The sequence below is a fragment of the Heloderma suspectum genome, chromosome 8 (assembly GCF_057233095.1).
Source record: "Heloderma suspectum isolate Gila_16-S chromosome 8, 16-S_ref, whole genome shotgun sequence".
NCBI lineage: Eukaryota > Metazoa > Chordata > Lepidosauria > Squamata > Helodermatidae > Heloderma > Heloderma suspectum.
In genome coordinates this window covers 3,262,732-3,285,842 of record NC_139465.1, presented here as the reverse complement: position 1 = coordinate 3,285,842, position 23,111 = coordinate 3,262,732, and the positions used below count along the sequence as shown (strand labels likewise).

Genomic DNA, 23,111 nt, shown 5'->3' with positions numbered 1-23,111 from the left:
TGAGCTAGGGGCGGGGGGGGGCACCACAGTGTCATGAATTGTTAGGGAATACATTTGTCAGCAACAGGATAGGAGCTAGTAAGAAGAGGAGGGGAGGGTTGCCATAACAGAACTGGTGACCGTCTTTTACTTATTGATGGGATTTCTCCATCTCACTTGGCAGAGAGAGATGACAGCAACAGCATTGGGGGCAGATAAGACAAGGTTAAATATTCATTATGCTACCGGGTCTCTAAACGCTCCTCGGGCTGGCTGCTCAGTAAGGCCCAAGGGCTCTGGAGTCAACTTGCCAGATGGGAAGAGTTTGACCCACTTCGTGTCCGTTATGGGGTGCTGGGCAAGTGAGGCATTTATTTTCCCTTTTGGCTATGAAATTGCTCTTTGTGGTTCTGCGGGTTAGACCCCAGGTGAATTTGGGTAAGGCCCAGTCAGTTTTCCCTTGCAGCACATCCCACTCTGCTTCTGCCCAGTGCATTAACGGATCCTCTTGCTAGCAGAGGGACTGAAGGAGCTGCCCTAAACCCCTCCAGTTGATCATCTGCCACTGTGTAGAATTGTGGAATACTAAAGGGTCCCTGGACTGTGTCATCTGAGCTGCAGCAAATCTGTGGCATTGTAAGGAGGAGCAAACTCTTCCCATTTGGCCCCAATGACTGCCGGGGGGTGGGGGGCTGCAGGAAGCGTTCCTTGCCTTTGTTGGGGTAGCTCTTCAGCCTTTCTGCTTCCCTGTTGCAGGTTTGGGAGATGTTCCTGAGCCCCCAAGCTCCCCGGGTCAATGTCTTCATGGCTGTGCCTACCATTTATGCCATGCTGACTGAATATTACAACAAGCACTTCTCTCAGCCTCACGTCCGGGATTTCATTCGTGCTGTCTGCCAGGAGAATATCCGGTAGGTGAGACCTGCCTGTGAACTGGAGGGAGAACTCGAGCCGTGCTTCCCACTCTCATGGCCCTCCAGCCTGTATTTAGCTGTAAAATGGGAAGTTTTGTTGTTGTTGTTCAGTCGTTCAGTCGTGTCCGACTCTTCGTGACCCCATGGACCATAGCACGCCAGGCCTTCCTGTCCTGCGCTCTCTCCCGGAGCGTGCTCAAGTTCATATTCATTGCATCCGCGATGCTATCTAGCCATCTCATCCTCTGCCGTCCCCTTCTCCTTTTGCCTTCAGTCTTTCCCAGCATCAGGGTCTTTTCCAGGGAGTTTTCTCTTCGCATTAGGTTGCCCCCTGCCCCCAATCCCAGAAGCCCTGCTCCTGTATCAGAGTGTGTCACTGGTTAGCCATTGATGAAAGAAAGGCATTTTTTTCATTTCAAAAGCCCTCTGCGTGCAACCAGTTCATATATCTGGCAGCAGCGATCTGTCCTGTGTAGAGTATAATCCCACTCAACACATGCTCAGGTTCTAGAGCAGATTTTTACAAGCCTTCCCTTCCCTGAATTTAAGCATGTCAATTGTTTCTTCTGTTTACCAAAGGCACACTAGCCTGGCTGGAGGGTAGGTTATGCCCACATAGGTGAGGGATCAATCCAACTAATAAACAAAGTACAAGTGCTGGTCTTAAATTTAAAGCCTTACCAGTCTGCCCTCGGGTCTGGTGGTGCTGCTGCTGAATGCCAGGTCGGCCCAAAATAAGACCTCCCTCATCCATGATTTGATTGTGGATGAGGGGGCTGACCTGGCATGTATTACTGAGACCTGGGTGGGGGAACTGGGAGGGGTCACTCTCTCCCAGCTGTGCCCTCCTGGGTACTCAGTGCAGCACCAACACCGACTTGAGGGTCGGGGAGGGGGGGTTGCCGTGGTCTATAGGAATTCAATCTCCCTCTCCAGGCTTCCTGCTCATTTGAGTGCAGATCTTGAGTGTCTGTACCTTGTGTTGGGTACCTGGGACAGATTAGGGATTCTGTTGGTGTACCGCCCACCCCGCTGCCCATCAGACTCCCTGCCTGAGCTGACGGAGGTGGTCTCGGACTTGGTGTTGTGGACCCCCAGGATGATGGTCCTGGGGGATCTCAACTTCCATGCTGAGGCCGCTGTATCCGGGGCGGCTCAGGACTTCATGGCCGCCATGACAACCATGGGGCTGTCCCAACATGTCATTGGCCCAACGCATATAAAAGGACACACGCTTGATCTGGTTTTCTCGACTGGGCAGGAGGATGGTGATCTGAAAGTAGAGGAATTAACATCTGTCCCTTTGTCATGGTCAGATCACTTCCTGCTGAGGTTTAGACTTCTGGCGGCCTTTCCCCTCTGCAAGGGTGGGGGACCTATTAAAATGGTCCGCCCTCGGAGATTAATGGATTCCGATGGATTCCAGAGGGCTCTGGGGGATTTTCCTGCTGGTATGGCTGGTGCTCCTGTTGAAGCCCAGGTCGCTCTGTGGAATGCAGAGATGACTCAGGCGGTTGACACGATCGCACCCAAGCGCCCTCTCCCTCTGAGCAGAGCCCGGCCAGCTCCTTGGTATACACCTGAGCTGAGGGCAATGAAGCAAGAGGGGAGACGGCTAGAACGCAGGTGGAGGAAAACTTGTGCTGAGTCTGACCGAACACAGGTAAGAGCCCACTATCGAGCCTACTCTGTGGCGGTGAGGGTGGCAAAGAGGCAGTTCTTTTCCACCAGCATTGCATCTTCTCAGTGTCGCCCGGCGGAGCTTTTCCGAGTGGTTCGCGGCCTGTTACATTCTGGGCCAGGGAGAGAGACGGTGGAACCCTCGGTAGCACGCTGTGACGGGTTTGCGCGGCACTTTGAGGATAAAGTCGCTCAGATTCGTCATGAATTGGACACCACGATTAATGCAGTTCCATTGGTAGAGGCGTTCAGAGCACCGTCTGGTCCAGTTTTATTGGATGAGTTTCAGTTACTGAGGCCTGAGGATGCGGACAAGGTGCTTGGCCAAGTCCGATCGACCACTTGTGTGCTTGACCCTTGCCCTTCATGGCTTATTAAATCAAACAAGGAGGGGTTGTCCGGCTGGGTCCAGGAGGTTGTAAATTCCTCCTTGAGAGAGGGAGTGGTGCCTGCCGCTTTAAAAGAGGCAGTAATTAGACCACTCCTGAAAAAGCCTAACCTGGACCCAGAGGATGTTAACAATTATAGGCCAGTGGCCAACATCCCCTTCCTGGGCAAGGTGCTTGAGCGGGTGGTTGTAGGACAGCTCCAGGCACTCTTGAATGAAACGGATTATCTAGATCCATTTCAATCGGGCTTCAGGCCTGGTTTTGGAACAGAAACTGCCTTGGTCGCCCTGTGGGATGACCTCTGCCGGGAGAGGGACAGGGGGAGTGCGACCCTGTTGATTCTCCTGGACCTCTCAGCGCCTTTCGATACCATCGACCATGGTATCCTTCTGGATAGGTTGTCTGGGTTGGGAGTTGGAGGCACTGCACTACAGTGGTTCCGCTCCTACTTGGACGGCCGATTCCAGAAGGTGGTGCTGGGGGATTATTGCTCTGTGCCATGGCAATTGTGCCATGGGGTTCCACAGGGCTCTATTCTATCCCCCATGCTGTTTAACATCTACATGAAACCGCTGGGGGAGGTTATCCGGAGGTGTGGGCTGAGGTGCCATCAATATGCGGATGACACCCAGCTCTACCTCGCTTTCTCATCAAACCCAGGTGAGGCAGTGGCTGTTCTGAACCAGTGCCTGGGCACGGTAATGGACTGGATGAGGGCCAATAAACTGAAACTCAATCCAGACAAGACGGAGGTACTGTTAGTGGGTGGTTCGTCTGCCCGGCTAGGTGATAATCAACCTGTTCTGGAGGGGGTTGCACTCCCCCTAAAGGATCAGGTTCGTAGTTTGGGGGTGCTCTTGGATCCAGAACTGTCACTTGAGGCACAGGTGAACTCAGTGGCACGGAGCACTTTTTATCAGCTTAGGCTGGTATACCAACTACGCCCTTATCTGGACAGAGATAGCCTAGCTACAGTTATCCATGCTCTGATAACTTCTCGTCTGGATTACTGCAATGCGTTATACGTGGGGCTGCCTTTGAAAACGGTCCGGAAACTTCAGCTGGTCCAAAATAGGGCAGCAAGATTGTTAACAGGGACTGGCCTGCGAGCTCATATTACGCCAGTACTTTTCCAGCTGCACTGGCTGCCGGTCCATTTCCGGTCCCGATTCAAAGTGCTGGTGTTAACATTCAAAGCCCTTAACGGCTTGGGGCCAGGTTACCTGAAGGATCGCCTCCTCCCATATGTGCCTGCCCGGACCTTAAGATCATCATCAGCGGCCCTTCTCCGTGAGCCCCTGCCAAAGGAAGTGAGGCGGGTGGCTACTAGGAGGAGGGCTTTTTCTGTTGTGGCACCCCGGCTCTGGAATGAGCTCCCTAGTGAGGTTCGCCTGGCGCCTACATTGTACTTCTTTCGGCGCCAGGTGAAGACCTTTTTATTTTCCCAGGCATTTTAGCTTTCTAAATTTTTATCTTTGCTGTTTTAAATCTGTATTTTAAACTCCTGTACTGCTGCTAGGTTTTACTGTGGTTGTATTGTTATATTGTGGTTTTAATGTTCTATATATTTTAAATTGTTTTATTGTGTGTTGTTTGGTTTTAATTTTTGTGAACCGCCCAGAGAGCTTCGGCTATTGGGCGGTATAGAAATAAATAAATAAAATATAAATAAATATATAAATAAAGCCCTGCATGGCGTAGAACCCAGATATTTGTTGGACTGCCTTCTCCTGTATCAATCCTCCATCTACTGAGATCATCACCTGGGGCCATTCTCCCGATACCCCTGCCCTGGAGAGAGTCTTTTCAGTGGTGGCTCCTTGCCTCTGGAATGCCTTCTCCAGGGAGGTCCACCTGGAGCCCTTTTTATTTAGTAAGTCGAACATAGTGAAAAATCATGAAGGGAATGCTGCTGATCAGCAGGTGACCTTGGCTCCTCTTAAAGTTGCTGAGACCTGCCCAGCTGTTTCTGAAAGTATGTAGAGCGGATGGTCCTAGGAGCCGTAAAGCTGCCCCTGCAAATTACACAGTCCCGTTTTCTAGATTCCCATGAATGCCTTCTCTTTGCACCCCTCTGAAGCTCTCTAAGGAAGATTGCAGTGTTTGCAATGAATTAAACTGCCCAGGGAGACTGCAACATTTCCTTCCTTGGAGGTTTTTGGAAGGCTGGGCCAGGCACCTGGGGGCGGGGGTGATACTTTAGGGATAGGACGTTCTGCTTTAGGGCAGGAGGTGGACTACACGGTCGTCTTCCAAATGTGCTGATTCTCTGATTCTGCACAGCTTTCTCTCCGAGATAGGAGAATAAGGGCTCCAGCTTATTCTCCAAGCTAACCTCCTACTATCTTGCTAAAAGCCATCTGTCGCATCTCTGCTCCCAGCTTGGGTTCCAAGATGTAGCTGCAAAGCCCCTTTTCTGTTCTGGCAGGCGCCCAGGCCTTGTCCGGCTGCCACCACTTTGTAACAGTGAATGCCATCCTGTTTTTCCCTCTCGTTGTGTGACGATTGCCAAGGGGCATCTTGCTTTGGGGCAGGCTGCCCTAGAGGGTGGCATGGCCAGTACATTTTGTATTCCTGGCCGCTGTGGAGTTGCTTTCTCTGCTACGTATTGCCCAGAGGCTGTTCCTGCACCCCATGTGGCACGCAGGGAGCTGCCTTACTGAGTCAGACCGCTAGTCCATCTAGCCCAGCGCTGTCGACACTGACCAGCAGCAGTGGCTCTCCAGGGCTTCCGTCTTTCCTGGCCCTACCTGGAGATGCCGTGGATTGAACCTTCTGCATGCAAAGGTGTGAATAGCACCCCTTGCAACCTCTGTTGAGGTTATTGGCATTTATTGCTTATGATTAACATTTATATACCACCTTATTTGCTAAAAAAAAAAAACCCATCAAGGTGGTGCACAACAATTTAAAATAATAGAACCTTAACAGAATAAAAAACAAGAACATTAAGAACCGTAAAACACTGACCTGATTCGTACGTTGTGACGACAGTTCCTGGGTTGTTTAACCCAGGAATTGTGTGGACGAGTGGAGTGTGTGAGCTGCATGCTGATTGTCTCCATTTTTAATTAACAACCCAGGAAGACCCCATTCCTGGATTCCTTCATGATGTGGAACTCTGGGTTGTTTATGGGTTAAACAACCCAGAGCTAACCCAACAATTGCCCACTGTTTGTGGTTGAGTTACTGCTGGGTTGTTAAACAACTCAGTGTTTCCAGGTTCCCACATTACGAAACAACCCAGGAATGGGGGTGTTCCTGCGTTGTGAATTAAATGCAAAGAGGATGAGCTCACAGCTTGCACGCTCTGCTCGTCCCCCCAATTCCTGTGTTAAACAATCCAGGAATTGCTGCTGTGACATGCGAGCCGGGCCATTAAAACTACCACATAATCTAAAATGCCAAATTAGAAAGATGTGTCTTCACACAGTTTCTAAAAGCCAAGAGGTGAGGGGGTGAGGTGCAGTCCTAGTTCTTGAGGCAGTGCATTCCAGTTGGGAGCAATGCAGGAGAGAGCCCTTTCACACATGCCCGGCAAACAGGCCTCTGTGGGTAATGGTGTCCTTGTCTCCTTAATACCAGGCAGGTTTATAACAAGACAAGCGATCCCTTAGAATCCATCCCAAGGGGTGTGTGGGGTGGGGGTGGGGGGCTGGCACTGAGCTCCCCCGTTCAAGGCAGTACTGCTGGAAACCCCATCCCCTGCCTATGCCTACATGGCTCTGAACAGATGTTGCCTGCGCTGCATTGTGAAGGGGCTTAACCCAAGCTGGCATTCCCGCTTGCAGGTTGATGGTGTCTGGATCCGCAGCCCTCCCTGTGCCTGTCCTGGAGAGGTGGAAGAGCATAACCGGGCACACACTGTTGGAGAGATATGGGATGACGGAGGTTGGGATGGTGTTTTCCAACCCGCTGCATGGCTCTCGTGTCCCAGGTGAGAATCTAGCAAGGGTTTGCAAGCTGTCGCTTGGAAGCTGGGCATAATAGCAAAAACTTTTTTCCCCCTCCCCTTTTTTGCCCACATCACAATCAAACACAGATCAGGGCTATGCTAACAAAGGAAGGGGACAGTGATTCTGAGAGAAAGCAATGTCTTCTCCAAGGCCATGCAGTGATTCTGAGGCAGAGGTAGCACTTGATCCCGGGTCTCGTAAATGCACATCCACTTCTCTACCTATGCAGGGGTACAGAACCTCAGGCCCAGGGTCCCAATCCATCCCTCTGGGATTCCCCACATGGCCAGGTCACTTCCCCTGCCCCCCCCCCCTTTGTTTGGTGGTTTCCCAGGTTTGGGGCAGTTTTCCCCGTTCTAAAAGATTGACGTGCCTCCCCTAAGGCTTAGTGACTGGCAATAAGAGCTTTAAGCTACAATAGGCTGGTATTTTTGGCCCCACCCACCACTGGAATGCGGCCCCCGAGAGCTTGTCCAAAATGAATTTGGCCCTTGGCTGAAAGAGGTTCTGCACCTTTTTCACCTGCATCAGAAACCTGCTCTTGGCGACCCTGCTAACATGGGCAGGAGGACGTGAGCCTTCCAGCTAACCTGCAGTTGTTCATTCCCAGCCAGGGCAGAACTGGGCGTGAGAAGTTCTGTTGCGCTCTGATGCAGAGGAAGTGCGGCACTGCTGTGCCTTGCTTGCTCTCGTGCTCTCTTTCTCTTCCGGCACCTTCCGCCCTTACTTGGTCCTTTTTCCTCTGACCTTTCTTAGTTTGGGACATGATTATTACAAGTTGCAAATGTTTGTGAAGGAAGCTGAGCTTAGAAAGTGTGGACTGCTTTGGGCACAGCTGCCCACCTTGACAATTAAGAGCACATAACTATATCAAGGCACCTATAAACATATGCTTTATACTAGGGGTGGGCAGAAGAAAGATCTCCAGATGTTTTGGTCCAACTCCCAGAAGCCTCTACCAGCTTGGCCAATGATCAGGAATGCTGGGAGTTGAAGTCCAAAACCTCTGGAGATCTACTTTCTGTCCACCTCTGCCTTATACTGTGTCAGACATTGATCCATCTAGCCTGCTCCTGTCAACTCTTGACTAACGGTGGCTCTCCAGGGAAGCTATTGTGCTCACGTCTTGCTTGTGTGTTTCCCAGAGGCATCTAGTTGGCCACTGTGGGAATGGGCTGCTAGTCTAGATGGGCCTTTGGTCTGATCCAGCACCTTATGTTCTTATGAATTGAATCTGGAACTTTCTGTATGCAAAGCATGTGCTCAACCACTGAGCTGTGGCCTCTCCGCTGATCCTAAAAAGTTACCTGTTTTTGCTGCACAGTGCCTACTATTTGGTATTCTATCTTTCTGGCTGGTCCTGGTCACCTCCAGGGATCTTTTTCAGGGCTGCTGGCATTATCTGGACCAGCAGAACTCTCACCCTCAGATACGTCATCAGCTGTGATGCCTGGAAATTGTTCCCAGGAGGAATGGAAGCTCTTTCTGCCATCATGCCATAGTGTAAAGAGGAACACAAGATAGAACCAGCTGCAGCCAGATTTCCTTATGGCTAACCAGAGGAGACGGGGCGATGAAACACCCTGAGCACACGGCTGCATCTTTTCAGGTTTAAGGTCTTCAGCTACAGCAGCCCTGTCACCATAAAAGTGCTCCCAGTGCCATGGCACTCTTCCGTTGCTCTCGTGTTCAGCAGTAGGATATATGCCAAGAGTCTCCCTAGGGACAAAGATGAAAAAGAAGCGAGATGCTGAGGTTGACACAACACAGACAAAAGAGAATAATTAGAACAACCAAAAGCTTCAGGAGTGGACAGCTAGCGCTGCGGGGTATGGAGTCAGCAGGCAGAACAAGAAAACCCAACCCCAAGTCAGTTCCCAAAGAGCCTCACTATAGAGGCTTCTCTCTGTGGCACAGACTCCCACGCCTGGGTAGCCGAGCTCCATATTAAAAAAGGCTTTTGGAAGGAAGTTGAACAGAGAGACAAGGTGCTCAAGGAAACCGTCAGCTCATGCCCTCTGTCGACCTCCATTGGGAACCAGCACAGGAAGTGTCCAAGATGCCCACCTGTGTGCAGGATGACTCGTTCATTCCAAAGGAAGGAGCAGATCTGCCCTTGTAAAGGAATGTGCTTCACAGATCTGTTTTCTCTGTTGGAATGACAAGGAAAGTGGTTGTGTCCAGGCACGTCACTGTGTCTTGGAGCTTTTTTTCACTTGCAAGCATGAATGCAGTATATTTTTCACCTTGAATTTATTTTATAGGACTGGCAAAATATTTATATATTTCACCTCCTGCTGTCTTGGCCATTTGCAGAGGCATCCACCTCCCTGTCTATCTGCCCGCTCCCTTGGCTCCAGGGACCGTGTTCTGTCATCTGTAAGGTCCCTGACACTTCTGCTCTCAAGGTGCTGAGATCTAAAGGTCCAGGGGAGCCTTCTGTTTGAAAGGAGAGGAGATGAAAGATTTGGAGATAAATGTTTTACTTGTACATGGTTAAAACCCTGTTTAAAATGCTTCTGTTTTCTGCAGCACTCTCTCACTCTCTCTCTCTTGTCCCCCTGGTGTTGTTACTGTGAAGGGGGATGAATAATTCATGGCCAGCGAATGCCTCACTGGGCCTAATCACCACTTTAATTGGAGGTTTAGATCAGAGGCGGCTAATAGCTCTTACAGCAGGGACTCCATAGATTGTTGACAGGGAGAGTGCTGCGAGCCTTATCGTTGGCCTGTTTCAATTCTCCCAGGACACCACCACGCAGAACAGCATCCAGCTCCCCTGATACCAAAGGACACAGACCGCAGGGCCAATTAAATTTATCAGGGAAGAACTGACAACTAACTTAAACACCGGGTTGGGGGCGGTGGTGGGGACTGGTGGAGAACTAATAGGGTTGCTCCCTTCTCTGATGGCTGCCTGTCTCGGGTTGCCAGAGCTGATGCTTGGCTCGGCGCGCAGTGTGCCAGATGTCCAGGAGCTTATAAACCAAAGGAGAAAGAAAGAAAGAAAGAAAGAAAGAAAGAAAGAAAGAAAGAAAGAAAGAAAGAAAGAAGCAGCTATTTCTCCCCAGTTCTATGGTGAGATGCTGGGCAGGAATAAGGAGAAACCAAGTCTGTTTTTGCTCTGCTTTCTTAACTCTTGATCTACTTAGGATTGAATTCTCCTTCTCTCCCCTCCCCACCCCCAATCTTTGCTTACATCGCTGGGGAGCCAAATTGGACCTTCCGTTGCAGACTTAATTTTTAAATGTCATTGGGGACCGAGCAGTGCAAGTCATTGTCTTCACTCGAAGACTTTAATTGCACTGTCGTACTGGTATTGCTATAATTAACGTTGTCAGCATTTCCCAGCCTTTTATAGACCTCTGTTTTCAAAGGTTTGTCATTTTTGATCAGGAGAGGGAGAGAGAAAAAAGACCCTTTCTGGAAAGAGTGTGATAAGTCAGCTCTCAGCGGGGGCTTCTTTTATATATTGCATTTATTTTGGCAATACAGGAACAGAATTAAAGCACAAGAGACTTTTGTATGGTTTTTCTCTTGGGTGGGGAGAAAGGGGGACAATGTTGCATATTCTTGATGCAGACCTCCCTCTCTTTGCAATAATTAAATTGCTGTCATGTCTTCAGAGCACATGCAGTGGTTGTGAATCAGGCACACACGTGCAGCTTACTCAGGAAGAAGCACAAGCCATTGTTTCCTTCTTTTTTTAACTGGCGTTGGAAGAAACAGTGTCAAAACACTGCCGTGCTTTCAGATCCTGGGTGTTGGTGGCAGGAAGAACTTTTTCTTTCCTGATCAGTGCAGTAGCAATCCAAAGCCAATTAGGATCCATTTCAAGGGGTCATTTTCTGCAGATGCATTCACATGAAGAGGCTGTTGACAGGTCCCGTGGCCAGCCAGGCGACCTCTCCATCCATGTTTTCAGGGTGCAACTGGTGGCACCTCAGACAAATGCAGGAGGTCTTGTTCTGCTGGCCTCTGCTGGTATACAGCACCCTTGGCCCTTGGGTGTTTGTGTCTGCCAGCAGGGGTCTCCACCTCTGTTCTGAGCACATGGATGGAGCCAGGAGCTCAGTGAGAGCTGTTAATGCAGCAAAGATCTGGATGAAGACTTGAGTACTTAACACACTTGCTGACCCTGATTCATCAGTTGCAGCTGGGTCTGCTTCTTTATTGGCTAAAGCTGGGTCCTCCTCCTCATGAGTAGACCCTTCCTCATGAATAAACCCTAGGTGAAAGGGTCTTCTGGCAGCCCTGCAGGCGTTCTGACGATGCTTCTGAGTGTCCCACTTGGTCCATCGCTGCTGGTGCTCTGGAGAGCTGTGGGACGAGGGAGGAGAGTCAGGGACCCCAGCAGGGCTGGGACCTCCGGTTAGGCATCCCTGCAACAGGACTCTTCAAGCTGCCCTGTGTCTTCTGCGGGAATGTGTGCAGAGGGATAGAAATCCTCATCCTGATAGGAGGTCTCCCCTGGGGCAGCTGGGAACCTGACAACCTCTTCCTTGACTCGCTCTCTCCACTTACATCCAGGCTGCTGCACTGTAACCTCTTTGTGATGTTGATCCAAGCTAGCAAGCTGCACTGGACCCTGCATCTTTGGCATCAGGCCTACGCTGCCTCTTCTTTACCCCTATTTGGCTGTTCTCCTAAATCTCACAGGGAGCAGCTCCCTTCTTCAGAGCTTCCCCCTCTGATGCATGGAAGGCAGCAGGGCTGTGCGGGGGGGGGGGCACAGTGAAGCACAGCTGTGTGTTGCCCTCTGCCCCCCTGACACAATCAGAATCAAATGAGGGAAAAACCCAAATAGGGTCTTCGTGTTAAATGGGAAATGTGTGACCTTTCTCCTCCTGCTGCCCTGTATGTCTCTACTCCAGGACTGTTGAACTTTAGGCCCATGGGCCAAATCTGTCCAGCCTGGGGGCCCAACCTGTCCCTCAGGGGTTTCCTAGATGGCCACGTCCCATTTCCCTGGCCCCACCTCTTTTCTCCCAACCGCCAATCATTGCGTGGTTTCTGGGCTTTTGTGCAGTTTCTTCCCCATTCTAAAAGAGTTGAAATGCCTCTCCTAAGGCTTAGTGACTGGCAGGAAGAGCTTGCAGCTAAAACAGGCTGGCATTTTTTTGTATTCTGGCCTCCCCCCCGCCCCAGCCTTCAAGAGCTTCTCCCAAATTGAATTTGGCCCTCAGGCTGAAAGAAGTTCCATATCCCTACTCTACTCTCTCCAGGGAAAACCTCTGCTGAATTTCCCAGCTCCAGCCGGGGTTCCCTGCAGGGTGTGGACCAGCTGCCCTGACTCTTCTGTTCTCATACCTAGCGTATGCTGGGTAACATTCTGTGCTGCTCCCCATATTCAGTGCCAAGATAATTATGCTGTTCCACATGATGCAAATTAAAGCTAAATGGGGCAAGCTAAATGGTACTTTTTATAGAATCACAAACCCTTCGCAAGTTTCTTGAGCATTTATGGAAAGCTGAGGGAATTGCATATGTTGGGTTTTCTCACTGAAACAAGGAAACCTAGCCAGGCTCCTGACTGAGGTGACCCGCATCCTGACCCATGGTTATTGCTGAGTCCCTGTGCAGTGGCTCCTTTTACCAGCTTTCACTGCCCAGGCCTTTCCTATTTTCCAGGGTCAGTGGGGACTCCGCTGCCCAGAGTAAAGGTGCGCATTGCCACGGGAAGCCCCCAAAAGGATGGTCTTGCCTACACCATCCATGCTGAAGGCGATGAGTACAGCACAAAGGTAAAATGGCTGAGGGATTGTGTGTGTGGGGGGGTGCAGCTTGCAACTGGTTGGGGCATGAGGGCCAAAAAGGGTAGGAAAGGCATAGGAACCTCCAGAGGTTCCCCACCCCCAACCCATCAGCTTGTGTCTCCTTGTCAGAAGGAGTGAAGTATTGCCAAGCCTGCTTGAGGGCCGGGTGATGCTTCCATTTTGTCAGATGAAGAAGAGAACCCAAGTTGACTTTCTGAGTGGGCTTTGGTCACTGGAGCCTATCTTGCCAATACTGGGGAGGGACTGTAGTGGTGTGATAGAGCCCAGGCTTCAAATGCCCCAGGCTTCAGTCCCTGAGGTAGCAGAAAAGGTTTCTGTGCTAGGGAGCTACTGCCAGCCAGAGGAGAGAAGGCTGGCCTAGAGGGAGAAATAGGCCTGGTCCTCACAGAACGCTGCGCTACAATGCAGTTTGTTGAAATCTGGCTTGTCATTGTGCCTGAAGGCATCCCAGCAAGCAAACCATGGTTTGTTAAGCAGCTACAAGCCACAGATTGGTTTGTTGTTGGCTTATGAAGCACCAACTGGACTTCAAGCAGGCTCAGCTTGTTGTGATGTCTGACCCTGGAACCTTATCTTATCCCTGGCTTGTTTGCACTGCTGAAACAGAGGTGCCCAGCAAGAGCAGCCTGAAAATGAAACTGCTGTGAAGGTTGGCAAAATGGGTGGGAGAGTAACAAACCAGAAATAGGAAAACCAATCCCTGTTTGTTTATTTGCTTATCTGCAAGATGATTCATAGCTAAAGCAACAAACTATGGTTAACATAAACCATGGTGTAGCATCACGTGCAGACACAACTATGTTTGACCTGGTCGAAGGCAGCTTTCTGTCTTCCAATTACAACATGTGTTCAAATGGTGGCTCGCTGGATCCTGGCAAATATTTCAAAAATGAGTTGAATCCAGAAGCCACAATCTGGACAAATGCCAGCTCATTCACAAGAATAGTTTAGCGCTCCTGAATCCACTGACGAAGTCAACTCAGATCAACTTAGCCATTAAAGAATAGTTGTATAAATGCCCCTTTCATCTCTGGTCTGGCATATTTTGCTTTCTCTTGTCTTGCCTCTTCCTCAAGTCCCAGACTAGTCCTCCTTAGACCATCGATCTGCTTCTCTTTATATCCTTTTGGGGGTCTCCTCTTCTCCTTTGCCCAGCCTCTACCCGCAGGCTCAGCAGTTGGCCGATTTCTCATTCAACACCATTTGCACAGTACTGTGTGTTGTTGGGTGTCCTCAGGTTTGCTTTACCAGCACAGAATTGCTGTCTGGCATTGGATTTCACATCCTGGGAAGTGTTGACTTTTGTTTGGAAAGTGATGCTTCCAACCTTCACAATTGTGGAGAAAAGCTCATTCTCTGCCTCCTCTCTCTTAATAAATGCAATACAAAAGCGTAAGAACAATCCTTACAGTAAAGAAAACCATACGAATGGCTGAACACATGCTAGAACCATTGTTCTACATCAGCTTTCCTCAATGTGATGCCCTCTAGATGTGTTGGACTGCAACTCCCAGCATCCCCAGCCAGATCGGACACACCTGGTTCCCACCCCCTTGTTCTCTGCCAGAATGGGTCTAGCGTGGGATGGGTTTGGCGACTCTTGTCCTTGCTGTACTTCTGTTGCCCCCCCCCCCCCCCGATCCTTCCATGATGAGAGGAGTGGCACCAGCCTTGGGGGTCTCGGGGGCATATTGTGCTTGCAGAACAGTTACATTTTAGAGCACAAGAGATGTGGATTTGGGGGCAGGGGGAGGTAAATTCTACCCTGGCTATAGCTTACCTCTCTGTGGACTTATCCAACTAGGCAATTTTCTCCTTAGCTAAGCATCAATGACCTTGGATGGAAGAAAAGTGCATGGATGGTGGGAGACCACTGGGACGGAGGTGGGGCAGAGGGGGATCTTGCATTCTTGTTCAGTGCTCCCCAGCTTTGGAATGCTCTGCCACTGTTATTTCAATGTTGGCCCTAAGCTTGTGGTAGTGGTGGGATACGGTTCTGGAGGTCCAAGTTCAATGCACTTACCTGTGCAATGCACCTCACTGATTGCTGCATGCTTTATTCTTTCTCCCACTGCCGGGGCACTCCTTGTACTAACAAAAATGTATTTTTTAATTTTAAGTCTTTCTATTAATCAAGAAAGAGTAACAATATCTTTGTTATATCTTGAAGAAGAAAAGGAACCATTATCAACAAAATTCATTCTTTTTTCCGATTCTTTCTTTATTAGGCATATTATAAAGATCCAAGCTAGCCTTCCCCAACCTGGTGCCCTCCAGTTATGTTAGACTACAACTCCCATCATCCTCAACCAGCATGCCCATTACCTATGCTGGCTGGGGTTTATGGGGGTTGTTGAACATATCTGGAGGGCACCAGGTTGGTGCAGGCTGATCTAAACCTAAACAATGATAAGGTGTAAGGGAACACTCTGATTAAGTCTGCTATCCTATAACCCACTTACCTGGGAGTAAGCCCCATTGAACTCTATGGGCTCTAAACATGTATAGCATTGTACTCTAAAGTGCCCATTCCAATATAGAATAAACTGATTCCAATTCAATTAGAGATTCCTAGTTCTGTGAGTGCTTTCTCAACACTCACTGAATCTAGCAAATAAATTTAACTACATATAAGTTGTTCTAAAACCTCTCCAGCATGGAGTGGAAGGTGGAAGATGCTTCCATCTTCTCCCCATTTGTTCATTATCTCCATTCTTGCTGCAGTCAGTAAACCTCCTGATGATCTTTAAACATTATCTATTTACAACATTTATTCCCCACTTCCCACCTTGCAAGTTCTTCAAGGCGGCTTACAATCCAGGATGAATTAGGTTGTGATAAAATCCACATTAAGTTAAAAGCCAACTATCAAAACACAGTACAATAAACAGAGCTAGCAGCAATGTTAAAATAGCAACAAAGATCATATTCTTGCTGGCCAAATGCATGAGAAAATAAAACTGTTTTGGCTTGGTGCCTAAAAGATAAAAGAGAAGGCACCTGGTGGATAGTTCTGCAAAGGGCATTCTGTAACTGAGGTAACCCCACCATAGAAAAGGCCCCCTCTCCCCAGTCGCTCCAGGAAGGAGTAAGGGATGTGATCTTCAATAATGGGCAGATTCATACATTAGAAGGTGGTCCTTCGAAAATGTAACACATTAACAGTTTTAACAACAACTAATGTTTAGACATGGCCTAATTTATTTAGCTTTTGTTTCTGAAATTCCTCAGTGCAGTTTACAAGAACCATGATTAAATCTGCACCTCAAAAGAAAAGATAAAGAAACTGTAAAGATAATGAAATTCTGTGGGAAGAATTCTCATGCTTACATCAGAAAGTTGCACTTGGCAGTCTGAGAACCGTGCGATGGTGTAGCCGAAGAGCTGATGTAATTTGCAAAGCTAGTTTCTGGCACAACCCAAAGATCAATAATCTACTTAGTGGGAAGTTTTCTTGCTCTCTCTACCTTCTTCCTCCCACTCTGCTTCATTAGAGAGCAGGCAGAACCCTTTCACGAACCCCGGCACCATCCACAGTTTCCAATTTGGCTTCAGTGGTTCTTTGGCTTCAGTGGTTATTAACCTCCATCCCATACTTTTGCCCTCAACAGACCAGAATTAGGGGTGAAAGGTGGGCAGGCAGCAGCAGTCCCAGTTCTGTTGCTGTTGCTAATCATTATTTCTAAATACATATTGCAATTATATTGCGATTGGTGTCTTTACGATACAAATACAAATTACAATTACTCATAAAGCACAAATGATGGATGATGCTGTTAGGATGGAACCTTGTTTTCTTCATCATGTATATATTATGTGATGCATTATTATTATTCAAAATGTTCTGTTAAATATACTGGTGGGGTCTGAAGTGAAGGTGATGAACCAGGAAAGAGATCTTGGAGTCATGGTGGATAGATAGTTCAATGGAAATGTTGACTCAGTGTGCTGCAGTGGTGAAGAAAGCAAATTCCCTGCTGGGGATTATTTAGAAAAGGGATTGAAAATAGAACGGCTGGTATAATAAAGCCCTTATGTCAGGGGTGGGCAACTGATTGCCCTCCAGATGTTTTGGCCTTCAATTCCCATCAGCCCTAGCCAGTATAGTCAATGGTGAGGGATGATATGTAAGCCAAAACATCTGGAGGGCCACAAGTTGCCCACTCCTGCCTTACATAAATCCTCACAGTGCAGCCACATCTGGAATACTTTCAGCAGTTTTGGCTACCCCATCTCACAAAGGATGTTGTAGAGCTGAAAAAGGCATAGAAAAGAGCAACCCAAATAATGAAGGACCTGCAGCACCGTCCCTACAAGGGAAGTCTAAATTGTTTGGGGCTAACTCACTTTGAAGAAAGACGACTGAGGAGGGATATTATAGAAGCTTATAAAATTACACATGGAGTGTGGAGGGAGTGTGGGGAGAACGTTTTCTCTCTCTCTAAAGAACTTGGGGTCCTCCAGTGACACTCATTGGCACTAAATTCAAAACAAAAAAGTCCTCCTTCTGCGTTAAGGTGATGGAATTTGCTGCCACGAGATGCACTGATAGCCACGGGCTTAGAGAGCTGTAAAGGGAACAGGCAAATGTATGGAGGGGAAGTCTGCCAGCCATGATGGCTAAACAGTGGTAGCATACCTATGAATTGTACCTGTGAATTGGTGCCATGAGCTGCTGGGGGGCAGGAGTGGGCAGGTTGCCTTTGTGACCTGCTTGGACGTTTCCCAGATGTTTGACTGCCCCCTGTTGGAAACAGGATACTGAGCTAGATGGACCCTTATTCCGATCAGGGCAGGTTCTTCTTGCCTTCTTACTTGTTCATAGCAGAACACCACGCACAGCTTCCCTCCCTTTCAACACCAGGTATAGGCATCTTCTATCCTCTTGCCATTGTTGTTGTTCAGTCGTTCAGTCGTGTCCAACTCTTCGTGACCCCATGGACCATAGCACGCCAAGCTTTCCTGTCCTGCGCTCTCTCCCGGAGTGTGCTCAAGTCCATATTCATTGCATCGGTGATGCTATCTAGCCATCTCATACTCTGCTGTCCCCTTCTCTTTTTGCTTTCAGTCTTTCCCAGCATCAGGGTCTTTTCCAGAGAGTTTTCTCTTTGCGTTAGGTGGCCAAAATATTTGAGCTTCAGCTTCAGTATCTGTCCTTCCAATGAGCACTCAGGGTTGATTTCCTTTAGGATGGACTGATTTGACCTCCTTGCAGTCCAGGGGACTCGTAAGAGTCTTCTCCAGCACCACAGTTCGAAAGCATCAATTCTTCGGCGCTCAGCCTTCCTTGTAGTCCAGCTCTCACAGCCATACATTACTACTGGGAAAACCATAGCTTTAATCAAAGACGGACCTTTGTCAGCAAGGTGATGTCTCTGCTTCTTACTATGCTGTCTAGGTTTGCCATAGCTTTCCTCCCAAGGAGCAAGCGTCTTTTAATTTCATGGCTACAGTCACCGTCTGTGGTGATCTTGGAGTCCAAGAAAATAAAATCTGTCACTGCTTCCATTTCTTCCCCTTCTATATGCCAGGAAGTGATGGAGCCAGATGCCATGATCTTCGTTTTTTTAATGTTGAGTTTCAAACCAGCTTTTGCACTCTCCTCTTTCACCCTCAACAAGAGGCTCTTTAGATCCTCTTCGCTTTCTGCCATTAGGGTGGTATCGTCTGCGTATCTGGTCCTCTTGCAAGCCAAGGCTCAAAAAGGGTGTGCATATGTGTGTGTGTTGATGGAGAAACTGAAGAGAAGTTGGGAAATGTTTTCCCTGCCCTGCATAAACTGCATCTGGAGCTGCTATGGAAGTGGCATAATCCTGGCTCAGTGTTGTATCTGCCCAGACAAGCCCCCCTCCCTCCCCTGCCCCCTCCAATCTTGTCAGTTTCATTTGTCTTTATTACTCCTTCACATACTACACAGGAATACAGCTTCTTTACTGGGGAAACCTCTTTGCTCCTGTGGCCATCACTGGGTCCCTCACTCTCCCACCTTGACAGCATTGCATGCAAGACAGGGTTAATCTTTCTTTCTTTCTTTCTTTCTTTCTTTCTTTCTTTCTTTCTTTCTTTCTTTCTTTCTTTCTTCTGTTACCCAGCCCTGGATATTTCATCTTGCTTGCTTTGCTGCGATGCATATTTCATAGGCTGTAGCTTCCCAGCTGGCAGGAGCCTGCAAACTCTTGGAGCATAGCGGGTATTGTCTGTCTGTTAGTTTGTTTCTGAAGCTACCACCACCACCCCTACCACTACCACTCTCCTCCTCCCCTTAAAAAGGAAAAAGAAAGAAATGCTTGCTTGAAGAGGAGAGCCATGGGGTTTGCAGCTGTGAGAAATGCCACATTTCTTAACTGGGAGATTTTGAGAGTGAGCAGTTTTGGTGCTGCAGGGCTTCAGCAAGAGAGCAAGTAACACGTGACTAGCTGAGCAGCAGAGCACACTCTTTGCCTGGGTTCAGTCCCAGCGTCTCTAGTTAAAAGGAAGTTGGGGAGCAGGGATGTGCAAGACCTCTGCCCCTTGGTCCATCTGGATCAGTATTGCCTGCTCTGACTGGCAGTGGCTGTCCATGGTTCCAGACAAGGGGTCTCTGCTGGCCCCACCTGGGAATGCCAGGGACTGACTATGGACCTTCTGTATGCAAAGCAGGTGTTCCAGGTATGGCCTCTCTTGGAAACTATGCCTTTCCAAGAGACACAAACCTGCTGCACCTCAGATCAGTGTCCATTGCAGGGGCCAACTTGAATGCTTTAGTGCAAGTCATTGCATGGAGATGCATCTCAAAGAGCTGTGCTGGAGTGGGATTAAAAGATTTAACAAACCGGGAATCTGGGATTCATTTTCCTTCCAGTGGGGAACAGCTTAGAGTAGACTTCCCCCGCCTCCCAAGAAAATCAGCCTTTCTCTGCGTTACACAGGCAGCACCATTTCCCTGCAGGGGTGGAGGTGAAATTAGCAGCAGGCTAGTCTGGAGCCAAAGGTGGTTGTGGTGCCCCTGGAAGGCCCCCTTTTTTCTGGTGATTTCGTGAATGTGTGGAAAGGAAGGAGCCACAAATAATTCATAGTAGGGGTGGGCAGGGTGTGGCCTTCAGGCTACATGCACACTAGCAGTGGCAAAGAGGGGAGTGGGGGGATTGTAAACCAAAACAATGGTGCTTTTAGCCCTACAGGGCCCTGAAAAGGTCAAGTCTAGCTTGACAACAAGCTAAATCTAACCCTTTTAGTGCTCTGTAGCACTATGGAGCACTACATTTTTCACAATTTTTGTGAACCACCCAGAGAGCTTTGGCTATTGGGCGGTATAGAAATGAAATGAATAAATAAATAAATAAAATGGAGCAGTTTGCTGTCCAATTTTGGTAGCAAACTGCCATTTCCCCCCACTTTTCCCAGGGGAACCTGCAGAGTGTGGCCCATAGGGGGGAGGGCAGTCGCTTACTCCAGTTTAGAAGGATCGCATTAACAGACATAGGTCAGTCAGTTACCACAGTAGGCTTTTTTTAATGTATGATTTCAATCTGCTAACCTGCTCTGCTGTTTTTAATTAGCTGCTCTGATTGTTAATTTTTAGGATTTGTTTTGGTATGTACTCTTTATTCATTTATTTCAGAGATTTATACCCCATCTTCAACAGTTTCCCAAGCCTGTTTGTTTTTTGTTACATTATATTGCCTGTTTTTAACCTTTTGTAAGTTGCTTTGTGTGGCTTTTAAACAGGAAAGCCAGGGTGATTAGATAGATAGATAGATAGATAGATAGATAGATAGATAGATAATAGATTGGTGCAGGAATATGCAGGTTTTGAATTCCCAGCATGACATCTCCTTTTCTGATCTCTCTATCTCCAAGGCATGTCTGTGAATTAAAATTAATCACCTCTTTAAAACAGAATAGACAATGATTTAAATTGTGCTCAGTAAATTTCTGGGTCATTTAATCTGCCTCCAATATCCCTCTTGTGAATGTTGAGTGTTTTGTGAAATGCAAATTTGTTCAATTCTGTAAGCATAAGATTTTATTTTTTTAAGTTTGGGACTCTCCAGTTTTAGATTTGTGCAGGTTTTTTCATAGATCATTTGGCTATTGCATTAGAAATGCTTCAGCCATGTAAATAAGTCACTTGTTTCTTGGTGATTTACAAATTGGGCCTGGTATTTAAAATCTCTCTCTTATTCTTCCTCTCTCTCATTCATCTCCCATTTCTTTTCTCCCTTCATTTTAAAATGTGAAACCTTCCAAAATGAAAAGAGGATTGATCGCATTATTCCCAGCCTCCTTTATGAAAAGTTACCGTTGCAAAGCCAGATGTGAAATGTGGCGTTTGCAGATTACAGTCTGGGCTTTGGGTGACTTTTTCTTCTTCTTCTCGTTGTTGTCTCCCCAAGGAGCCAAAATCTGCCTCCTCTCCAGCAGGAGGGAAATGGTGCTGCCTTGCAATTGCCGTCTGTAGCCTGCTGCAGGACACGCTGCTCGTAGCAGAGATGATGCCGCTTACGCAGAAAGGGAGCTTATGGGGGAATTTTTAATTACAAATGGGTATGTGGGACCAGGTTGCCTAGGAGATTGGTAATGTGCTGCTGAGCGTTTTACTACCAGCAAATCTGCCAGAATAGACAGCGATTAAAAGTTTATTGCTACCTGATGCCTGATTGGTAGCCTGATGCAAAATTGAACCCCTCGCTCTTAGTTCACACCTTGCAAAACCACTGCAACAGGCAGGTTGCCATGGGCCAAGCGGTCCGGTGTCCCTGGAAAGTGCCAGCTCCAGGTTTCTGAGGACCCTTGGGCAAGGCACCTCGGCGGCCCCCCTCCCTCGGTGAGTCTCCCTCCCCACCACCACGGCCGCCAGCTGCTCTGGCTCCTCCTCCTCTTCCCCATCATGGCTGCCACTCGCTTGCTTGGCAGGCAGAGAGCCGGGGAGCCAGGAGGCCACGGCGTCTCCTGCTCCTTCTTCCTACCACCACCATTAGCTGGGTCGGAGCGAGAGGCATGTGAGCAAGCAGGTTGCAATGGGGAAGGGGAGGAGCAAGTCCAGGGGGCTCTTGGCAGTGGGCCCCTGCTGGGGTGTGGGCCCTTGGTAGGTGCCCATCCATTCCCACACTTGACTGGATACAGATGAGAGGGGGGTGGGATGCATTGCAAAAGTATAACGGTATAATGCCTTGTGCTGTCTCTTGTCCCAACTCAGTTTGGGGATAAAGCGGGGCTTCGTGTTTTGCTCCCAGAAGATTTCTCTGGATTTCATAGGACCACCTGTAGGGAGTTGGCAACCTCCCCTGTTCCCGCCAGCCTTGAGTGGTGGGGAGCTGTTCAGCAATACAAAGGTGGCAAGAACAGGCCATAGGTATGGTATCCTGAATCAACAGGGGAGCTGTCCAGCAATGAGTCAGACTAGAACACAAGTTGCTGTGACTTTCCCTCTGATAGCCATTGGTAGCTTTATCTCCCATGTACCTGCCTAGTCCCCTTTTAAACCTTCTAAGCCAGTGGCCATCATCCTCTTGCCTTGTGCCATGAAGCTGTCATGCGCACTCCTGCAATGGGAGCTGCTTGAAGAATCTGGACCTTGGGGTTTTGCTGTTGGTGAGTGAGGATTGAATCTCTCTCCTCTGTTCAGTGCTTCTGTCTGCCCTTGGCATTAGTAGCGTGTGGCTGATGTGTGCACGGCTGCCAGCGTGAGTGTTCCACAGCGTGGCAAATGCTGTGTGGCCAGCGTCATGCAGCAATGTAGAACCAGGAGGGGGCACCGACTAAGAGCTCCCTACTGTTTTTTCGCTCTGATTAAAAATTGTTTATTCAGATTTCTGATTTTTGTTAAGCAAATGGATTAATAAAATGACTCATTTATGCAGACGGCACAAGCAATGATTTTCTACTGCTGAACACCCCCACCTCTGCCAAAAAGAAACTTCCTAGTATTCCTTAAGTACTTTGATTCAGGTAATCATTTAATTGCAAATATAAACCAGCAGTGCAAACCCTTTGCATTTTTAACCAGTGCCAGGCGGTGATGATGGTGGAAGTGGGAATATGTCATTCTGGAAGTGCTTCTTTAAAATTTAAATTTTATTGCTTTTTCTGTGTGCCGCCGCCGGTGATTGTGGAGAGCACAGCTGGTGCATTTACAGCCATGTCCCCCTAGAAAGATTAGCATTTTTAAACTTTTGCTGCCTTGGCTTGCTCTTGTCAGGGAATGCTGATGTCCATGTCCAATCTCCCCTAGAGCAAGAGCACCATCCGGCAGGGAACGTCTCCTGCCTGAGCCCCCTTTGGAGCAAACGGCCCAAGTTCCCGTGGTGCAGTGTGTTCTTGTGCAACTCCTGTGTGTTTCAAAGGGGCTTTGCACAGGAGACGTGCCCTTGGGGTTATGCCCGTCATGACATGTCCAAGGGCAGGAAGTGTGTCTAAATTTCACTGTAAGGGGAT

At 48.5% G+C, this 23,111-nt stretch overlaps 1 protein-coding gene across 11 annotated transcripts in view; it reads left to right on the top strand.

The window, feature by feature from the left end:
- Positions 1-23,111, top strand: part of ACSF3 (acyl-CoA synthetase family member 3) — a 101,673-nt gene that overhangs the window by 24,263 nt on the left and 54,299 nt on the right. For 10 of the 11 annotated variants that reach the window (XM_084812739.1, XM_084812738.1, XM_084812742.1 and 7 more), the window contains 3 exons: positions 736-890; positions 6,754-6,899; positions 12,550-12,662. The exons of the other annotated variant lie outside the window; for it this stretch is intronic. In XM_084812739.1, coding sequence (XP_084668865.1) covers positions 736-890; positions 6,754-6,899; positions 12,550-12,662 — 414 coding nt within the window. The remainder of the gene's footprint in view (positions 1-735; positions 891-6,753; positions 6,900-12,549; positions 12,663-23,111) is intronic. 11 annotated transcript variants of the gene reach the window in all.